The sequence below is a fragment of the Sphaeramia orbicularis genome, chromosome 12 (genome assembly GCF_902148855.1).
Source record: "Sphaeramia orbicularis chromosome 12, fSphaOr1.1, whole genome shotgun sequence".
Taxonomy (NCBI): domain Eukaryota; kingdom Metazoa; phylum Chordata; class Actinopteri; order Kurtiformes; family Apogonidae; genus Sphaeramia; species Sphaeramia orbicularis.
This window is the reverse complement of record NC_043968.1, coordinates 18,077,096-18,086,393: the sequence shown is the minus strand read 5'-3', so window position 1 is coordinate 18,086,393 and position 9,298 is coordinate 18,077,096. Positions and strand designations below refer to the sequence as shown.

The 9,298-nt window shown below is 39.1% G+C and overlaps 1 protein-coding gene across 2 annotated transcripts; it reads left to right on the top strand.

Moving 5' to 3' along the window:
• The first annotated feature begins 156 nt into the window (after positions 1-156).
• Positions 157-6,940, top strand: LOC115429600 (voltage-dependent anion-selective channel protein 2). 2 transcript variants are annotated; one of them, XM_030149193.1, is made up of 10 exons: positions 157-301; positions 1,429-1,499; positions 2,101-2,150; positions 2,530-2,532; positions 4,050-4,202; positions 4,317-4,369; positions 4,551-4,772; positions 5,348-5,498; positions 5,591-5,648; positions 6,384-6,940. In XM_030149193.1, the coding sequence occupies exons 2-10, from the start codon at positions 1,433-1,435 to the stop codon at positions 6,473-6,475; spliced, it is 849 nt and encodes a 282-aa protein (XP_030005053.1). In that variant the 5' UTR covers positions 157-301; positions 1,429-1,432; the 3' UTR covers positions 6,476-6,940. The 2 variants fall into 2 exon arrangements, with proteins under 2 accessions (XP_030005053.1, XP_030005054.1); XM_030149194.1 differs by lacking the exon at positions 2,530-2,532 and having other exon boundaries at positions 158-301.
• Positions 6,941-9,298: the final 2,358 nt, after the last annotated feature.

Below are 9,298 nucleotides of genomic sequence, written 5' to 3'. Positions count from 1 at the left end.
TGGCCAGCCAAAAACTGTGACAAAAATACTCTGTCCAAATTTCCATATCTATTTCTGTATGCCTATATTTATACGTGGCATTAACCTGTTTGATTCTTCTAGGACATGTCTCTTACTCCTGATTCTTTGTTTTCAGGCCTGTGAGCAACTCGCTAGTACCGCGCATGCGCCATATGTCTCCTTCATTGTGCCCTGTCTCCGTCTCTTCAGTTAAGCTAGGCTAGCTGTCAATCCACCCTGCAGCATCACGCAAGGGACACTCCAGGCTTTGCAGACTCCCCTTGCTAACACCTTTGCACTGGTAAGGACCGTTATCTGTGACACATCTATTTGCTATGTATAGTTAATTAATAAGGCTGATAATTGACGCTTGACTAACGGTGCATTTCCACCAAGGTTAGCAACATTCCGATGAGCGATTAAGCTAACGGTGTCTCTGTTATGTAATAATGTTTAGCCTTGTAATGCACAGTTTAATCCCGGAATGATAGCTCGTTATAGTGCAGAAACGCAAAACTGCAACGTTTTCCGTCAACGTTAGCACCGTTTAGCTTGGTTTCCGACTAGCTAACTGCGAAGGGGTGTGTACTTTAGGGAGCTAGGCAGAGAACTTTAAAAATTAACCAGTTCATCTGCTGCAAACCCTTTTTCTTTTTTAGCTAGCTTGCTACCGCAGTTCACTGGGCTACTAGCTTGCTGTCAAAACCCCCCACACCTCTATTAACTGGCCCATCTGTTGTCCTTTGTCCCAGATAGGAGATGCATTATGCAGCACTAACTCTTTCTTAATATTATATTTAATAAAAAAAAAACAAACAAAAAAAAAAACACAAGGGTAAAGCACTGTCCACTTTAAACTTAGCCCTGCCGTCAAAGTGAGCTGTTATTATTAATACTTTACGTATAACTTTAGTAGCTACTTGTATATAACTGTGTTAAGAGCAGTGTCGAAGATGAGGTATCAGGGCCTTTTCCACAACCTTGAGACTTGCTGATCACTGATGCTTCACCGTGAAGTAGCTCAGCTGTTTTAGCTATATGCATCGTCAAATTAAAATTAGGAAAGCAGTTATTGCTTTATTTGCTTATTGACGTTTACGTGCATAAGTAGTCTGCTAGTTTATTAGGGATGCAGAACCCATTAGCTGTTAGCTTCCCATCAGTCTCTAAAGGAACAGCTTGTTCCCTACAGCTGGAGTCTACCAGGAGACTGGGCTTGTGCATCATATGACTGGATTTTCATTGTTTTAGATACATGGTAAAATTGCACGATCTAAATTGTGTCATCTATTGAGTTTCTTTATGTAGTACAGTCTAAGTCTTGCAGAAGGTAGTTTTTCTAATCATTAATTTATTTATTTAAATGCCAAATGTGTGACTGTTGTATGATTTCTAATATGTGATTTGCTGACACTTAATGTTCTGCAGCACAATGGCTGTCCCTCCTGCATACTCAGACCTGGGCAAGGCTGCCAAGGATATATTCAGCAAGGGCTATGGTGAGTACCGTTTTAGGTGGAAGAGTAAATTATTAACTGTAGGGAGTTCTTGAAACATGGCCTGTTCAGATCAGGTGTTTCAGCTGCAGCACCTGTCCATAAGATTATAAAGATGGCATGGATATGTTTGAGCTGACATAAAGGAAGTGAGACATCATGGATATTGTTGTCGCTGAAATAATGCCTAAAATACCGTAATAGTAGAGATTGACTGAGTTTTTTTCTTTTAAGGCCAATATAATATTGATTGTATGACAAAAAACAAATATCTGACTTATAGGTCGAAATCAGCCTGTGATCAATCAGTCAATGTTGGTAATAAGGTCATCACACCTAAAACATTACATCTGTTAGTGAACATCAAACTAAGCATAATATTTATTTTTTATTTTATTAGGCTGTGCAACATCTTATTGGTGCAGATTAATTGGCCAAACCAATTAACTGCTCCATCTCTACATAATTATGAAATATTATCCTGTATGTCAAACATAAGCATGCAGCATATTGTTGCAGATTGATTAAATAAATGCTCCCGTATGTCCTTTGTGTTTCATATAGTTCCTGCTAACACCCAAATTTCTCTCTTGTAATTGCCTAGGCTTTGGCGTTGTGAAACTTGACCTAAAGACCAAATCACAAAGTGGAGTGGTGAGTATATGAACCCTTGTTTTCCCCCTTTTAACCCATTAAATGCTTTCTCCCTCCTTTGCCTTATCTTACTGTCATCTGTGAATAATTAATGTGATTCAGAACTCTCTCTGCACCAACACCCAAAAAAGGCAGAAAAAAACCCTAACCCCGATGCGATTTAACTGTTACTAAGCTCCTGAACCTGCTGTAACCTTGAGCTTGGTTTGTAGGTTGACATGCTGTGCTGAAGCGGTGGTGCTTGGTTTAATCTGTGCTCTGTTGTAGAGAAACATGACAGGCCTGTGTGTGTTTTCAGCCTCTCTGTTTCTCCACTTGCCTTTCCTAACCCCTGCTCTATTTCTACACTGCTGTTCTGGATGCTCGCACTCTAATGTAGATGGTAAGATTGGTGTCAAAGCCAACAGCTCTGCCTGTCTGTGTCATTGGAAATGAGTCTTTTCATGGGTTTTTGTCTTCTTCTGTTTCCTCGCATAACTACAGTGTCCATCTTTTTTTATTGTGGTGTCGCAAAATGTTTTTCTTTCTGTGGTCCTCATGGTTAATGTTTTTCTTTCTTCCTTTTTTGTAATTCATAATATGTCACCTTTAAGTATTAATTTGCACCCAGGGCTTGAGTAATAACTTTCTAAATGCTATCTAAATCTCAATTGACAGTTAAAAAACAGTTTAGTGCACTACACCGTGAACCATTTCCTTTATTACCCTCTTACCTCTTAGTTACACCACCTTTTTTTGACAGAAGTTCTTTGTTACAGGGTTTTTCCCCACACATTTTGAACACATCTTGATATATTGATAATCACAAATTTCTATGTTTGTCAGAAGTTTTCCAGACACAGTTTTGATGCATAGTAAGGCTATATGTATGACTGATTGGAAAATGATCAGAAGCCAAAATTAACTTTAGTAGATGTTCTTTTTGGTTTTCATTAATTTTTATAAAACTGCCTAAACATCTTAAAATCATTTCCAGTTAAAGATACCACTATGTTGTTGACATGCAATTAGCTAAATGCTTGATGTCTTTTCTGTAATCTCCTTATATAGCTCTCCAGACATTCGTACAGTTCTGTCTGATTAAGTCTTCAATTTACTCAGTTAAAGATTACTCTGTGTCTCTCCTACTTCCTGTCTGGTGTTTTTCATGTAATTTTCTAAGTAGACCAAAAATATTCTTAACAGTAATACAGATACTGTATCTGGATCTCACCATCACAATGAATTCATAATGATGTGGCATCTTTAAATTTAAGACACTTCATAACAAACTTCCTGAACATCTGCTCAGATTCATGGTTTTGTGGTAAACTGTTTCAGATGTGTCGTCTTCAGGTTAGATGAACAGTTTGGTGCAGTTTGTCAGGGTATATGCTTTTTCTCATCTCTCGGTTAAAAAAGTTAATCCTCAAATTACTTTCAGGGTCTTGAATGTATTTTTTTTATTGTAGCCTCGTTACTGGGTAATTTATCGGGATGGTGAATTTTTTTGTTTTGTGAAGCACCTTGAATTTGTTAATGTTAGTTTAGTGTCGTCATTATTCATTTCATTATTGTAAAATGGTTTAAAAAGTTCAGCGTGTTCCTCTGTGTATTTTCTGTCCATTTCATATGTAACTGGTGTGTTGCATGGATTAATGTTGGGGGTCAGTGTATGTTTGTCAGCTGTTTATCTATGTAATGTGCACACTATTACTTAAATCATCCTCTCATTTCTGCTGATGTTGTAATTTCTGTACAGTTTAGACATCATGATCAGTAGAATTTCTCCTTTTCTCTCAGTTCCTCTTTATATTTTAATCTCATACTTTGGATATTTTCACTGTATTTCCACCCTCTTTGATTTCATATTTGTCATATCTGGTTGACCTCTGTATTCCCCCTGGTCCATCTTGTCAGGAGTTCAACACATCTGGCTCCAGTAACACAGACACAGGAAAGGCCTCAGGGAGTCTGGAGACCAAATACAAGATGAAGGAACTGGGCCTCAGCTTCAACCAGAAGTGGAATACAGATAATACACTGGCAACTGAAGTCACTGTGGAGGACCAGGTATGTGGATATACTATAGGTATTTACACCTGGTTTCTGAAGTGATATCCACACATCTTTTCATTAGTACATGGTTGGAAAAACTGTTAATGCATAGTATTATTTCATCTACAGCTGGCTCAAGGACTGAAGCTCGCCTTGGATACCTCTTTTGTACCAAACACAGGGTGAGACTACATTTGTTTGGTTTAATTTTCTGTGTTTTAGAAAGACAGATTCCAAATTAGGTTACATGAAACACTGTAAAAACACTCTCCAGTTTTGTCTTTACAACATACTAAGTTGTTTTACAGGTGTGTCATTGTTAATACTAGAAGGGATTTCATGGTTTTGCAAATGTTTTTCCAGTAAAAAGAGCGGCAAGCTGAAGACAGGCTACAAGCGTGACTTTGTAAACCTGGGCTGTGATGTTGACTGCGAGGGTCCCATCATCCACGCTAATGCCGTGCTAGGCTACGAGGGCTGGTTGGCTGGTTACCAGATGGCCTTTGACACAGCTAAATCCAAACTGGTCCAGAATAACTTTGCCCTCGGATACAGGGCTGGGGACTTTCAGCTACACACCAATGTGTGAGTACTCCGGTGTGTTTGGAACTGGACAGAGCAAGGTTAACAGATCCACCCTGTGTCCTTTACATAAACTAACCAAGTGGCTGTTTGATCTGCGCCCCCCCCCCCCCCTCCATGTAATATGTTGCGTAAATCCACCAGCTTTTATGCAATGTTTGGTCTTGTTAAAAAAATATTCTGAATGCAGAAATATGAATATACATTTTACTTCTAGAAAGTTTTTTACTGGTTTTATCTGCAATTGGTAATAGTTTTACAAAAGGTCCATAGTGGGTCCCTGACTTCTAGGTTGAGAACACTTAATGTATGCAGTAAAATCATTTTAGGGGAGTTATTGAGATGTCAGTACGCACTTAGTTTCCCATCTCTTTGTAATACTGATGGATGCAGGATGCACCGGTACTTTATATGAAAGAGTCTCCTTATTAAAAATTGGAACAAATGCTTCATAATGTGTGAGACTTGACAGGAAAAAATCTGTAGGGGTGGATGAACTGTTCAGAATGATACATTTTCAACATCTCGGCATGTCTGTGTGTGTGAATATTCCTGAATCTGTGTGTTTTCTCTGTCAGTAATGACGGGACTGAGTTTGGCGGTTCCATTTACCAGAAGGTGAATGACGAGCTGGAGACAGCGGTCACTCTGGCTTGGACCGCCGGCAGCAACAACACTCGCTTCGGCATCGCTGCCAAATACAAGCTGGATAAAGACGCCTCCCTGTCTGTAAGTCTTCTGCATATTCCTCTACTCTGGCATTCTACAAGTGCTGAATATTCTCACTAACAACTCTCATGTGTTCATGTTTCTTCTTGCAGGCCAAAGTCAACAATGCCAGTCTGATCGGAGTCGGCTACACCCAGAGCCTTCGGCCAGGTAGACTGTCGTTAATCCAAATGAATTAATGGTTTTAACAGCAGGGTTTGTACGGGTGCTTGAAATCCTTAATAATGCTTGAGTTTCAATGTTGTGTTTTCAAGGTCTGAAAAGTGCTTGAATTTTAGTTTAAATGCTTGAAAGTGCCTGCAGTTAAAACTCTGTGATTTATTTATTTATTTTTAATATTAACTCTGCCAGGTTAGATGCCAAAGCTACTCACAGAGAGGTGATACATTTAGAAAAATAAGACTTCATGTCAAAAAAGAAAATAAATGGGTGCTCTCAGGTCGACTCCAGGTGCATTTTTATCTTAATATTTGGCTTGGTGTGAGCGTGAATGAAGAACGCCAAGTGGCTTCCCTTTTTTTTGGAAAAAATTTTCTAAACTTTTTGCTATTATGAAAAATAATTTTAGATATTTATAGCATAATACAATGTACATCAATGTGATAAAAAGTGAAAAAAAATAATCATGTGTGGTTGGGGAGAGGGCTGTCTGGGCTTCTTTGCTGCAGTTGCTGCCTCTGTGACCCGGATAAGCGGATGAAGTCGACGATATGTATTCATCTATTTTACCCCAGCGATAAGATACTGTGATGGAAAAATTTGAAAATTACCTTTAAAAGTGCTTGAATTTGACCTTGAAAAATGTGTATGAACCCTGTAACAGCAAATGCAATTTGTTAAACAAAACTTTGACTCTAACACATTCCTTTCCTGCTCTCTGTGCAGGTGTTAAAGTCACCCTCTCTGCTCTGATTGATGGGAAAAACTTCAATGCCGGCGGACACAAAGTCGGCATGGGCTTCGAGCTGGAGGCATAAAGTGGATGACTCCGACCCCCCCCAACACAGGAAAAACCAAGCTCAGAACCACATCACCACACACACTCTTCTACCCCCTGTCCACCGCCACTTTCTTGTAGCTTCTCCTCTCTGGACTCTTCCCCCCTCACACCTCCCTGCACATACAGTGACCCCCCCCTTCCTTCCCCCGCCTGTGATCACACAGTTCAGAGCATTTTGACAGTAATAGTCGAGTCTCTGCATCATGCTCAAGAGAGGAGCTCGATGATCCTGAAACTGATGGTACATAATTGTGGATTATTCCAGTTTTAAGGTTTCTGAAGTGACACTATTTATTTCCTTGTAGGTCTTGGGTGAAGTAGTCATTGGTGTAAATGTGTAGCTCATTAAAGCTTCTGTACTCAGTTGTCCCCGGCTTCCTCAAAGCATGTAAGAAGATATGAATGCAGAGTTGAAAGCCTATTTGCTTGGTTAAAAAAAAAAGGTGCAGAGTGTCTGTTTTCTATTTTTGTTTCACATTGGTTTGAGTATGAAACTCTTTTGTTGTAACTATTTAATCCATATAAATGTTTTGTTACAACATCATGTGACTGAATTATCAAAGTGCTTCTGAGAATGAAGTTCTGAAGGCTGAAGTTTGACTGAATGAAGGATGTTTAAAGCTGCATTGCTCTACAGGAACATGACGTCTGTTCAGTACAGATGCTCCTAAATGGTCTTTGTAATCCTTTGTGACTCCTCCTCCGGTAGGTGAAATCAATGTTGTGGAATCTTCTGGTAGCTAGTAGTTAGTTTTTTATTTCTACAATGTTGTTTTCATCTATCTGTTTAGCACAGTAGTCACAAAATTATGTCATTTAAGAATATCTGGCATTTGCTTGTACCATGTTGTAGTTGTCTCGACTTCAGTGGCACCAGGCGTCTTAACTTGATGGCCAGCTGTTTCCTCATGTTGCTAGGGGACTGCGCTCTTGCTGTCAATACTCTTTTGTTAAACTACCCACACTCCTCAGATCTGTACATATTATACAGCTCATTGTTTCAGGTCAAAATGCTTGATGGGATAATGTAGGAGGGTGTTGTGTCCTACATGACTTTTCCTTTTATTTCAATATAAAACATTGAAATGTGTTTTTCCATTTAATTGTTTTGTCATGATTATATGAAAATCATTTCTTTGTCATTTAGACACAGTACCTCATTTTTTTCCGATGTCAACTATGGGAAATCTAATAAAAAAAAATTGGAAAGTTTAATATCTTTCCTCATTCAAATGTGGTGTTGTCTCTGTCCACTTATGACTTCTTAACACATTTTCTCATAGATTTAATTATCACCTCTACCAAGGAGGTCATTGATCATTCCAGTTTGTCAGCAGAATTGTGCAAAAATTAATACATTTAGTAGAAAGTCAGGTAACGGTTCAAAAATGAACCCATTAATTTTTTGGAGCAGGTGCATGAAGGCAGGAATATATTTTGAGTTAATACAATATTTGACAAGCCCAGGCGAACTCAGAATGTAGGAGAACCAGTACTAAGTTCTGGTTAGTGTGTTTATGATGTTGTGGGTAAAAAGAAGAGTGGGCCTTGACTGAGCTCTGCACTTTCCTGAGTGACACGGGTTTTCTGTCTTAAGGTGAGTGGCAGACTGTAGTTGTGGTTGCATTGAGGGGAATCTCACAGTATCACCCCCCCACCCCACCCCACCCCGCCCCGAAGGGGAGGCAAGGGGTATTTTTTTGGTTCAGTTTGTTTCTTTGTTAACACTCCAGCAGCAAAACTATTGGTTAAATTCATATCAAATTGGCTTTACAGATGATCTGATTACATTTTAGGAAAAGTAGGTCAAAGTTAAAATTTTTTATGAATTTTTTAAATCTTTCCCCCATTTATTTATAATGGGTGACATTTCAAATGTCTGTAACAGCAAAACTATGGCTTGAATTCATACTAAAGTGGCTTTATAGATTGCCAGTGACCCAGAATAGATGTCATTGCATTTTGGGAAAAGTAGGTCAAAGCTCAAATCTTTAATGAATTTTTAAAATCTTTTTTTTCTTCCCATTTACTTATGATGGGCAAAATTTGAAAAGTCTGTAAAAAAATTAATTTTGTTTCAATTTACTTCAAACTTGGCACATATATAGAGGCAACTGATATGCTGACATCAGCACATGCATAGACATGATGACATCAGCTGGATCAATGCCAAAATAAGCTACAATACGTGTGAGGGGCGCGGTTTGTTGTGCCTGGCACCACTTGTTTGATGTTGTGTTTAACTGAAAGGCACTCTCTACACATGAATATTTATTTTATATAGTATTTGTATTTATAACCAATTGTATATCTCACGTGGTCAGAATGTGTGCATTAGGTTTCAGCATCCTGCTTTAAATGTGCATGAGCTGCTGTTGACCACGCCCACTTTGCCATCAGTGCCATGGAAAATAATAATGATAATAACGGATTAAATTTTTTTAACGGTTTTCAAGGCACCCAAAGTGCTTTACATTATTGATCCATCATTCATTTGCTCTGACATTCACACTCTGGTGGTGATAAACTATGTTTGTAGCCACAGCTGCCCTGGGGCAGACTGATGGAAGCGTGGCTGCCGATTCACACCAAACAGCCCCTCCGACCACCACTGAACATTCATATGCACTCATACACCAGTGTGAGTGACACTGGGGGCAAGGTGAACTGTCTTGCCCAAGGACACAATGCCTGACTAAAACAGAGCGGGGATGGTTCTGCAGCACTGACTGAGACTATGCTGCAGGTTTTGCTCCATTTACACCTGACATCCTAACTAGTCTGTAATTTCAGTAAACTT

Bases quoted from the DNA above. Each gene is read 5' to 3' on its own strand.
- LOC115429600 (XM_030149193.1), top strand. From the start codon at position 1,433: ATGGCTGTCCCTCCTGCATACTCAGACCTGGGCAAGGCTGCCAAGGAT. The intron at 1,500-2,100 runs GTGAGTACCGTT...GTAATTGCCTAG, and splicing joins TATATTCAGCAAGGGCTATG to GCTTTGGCGTTGTGAAACTT. The intron at 5,649-6,383 runs GTAGACTGTCGT...CTCTCTGTGCAG, and splicing joins CACCCAGAGCCTTCGGCCAG to GTGTTAAAGTCACCCTCTCT.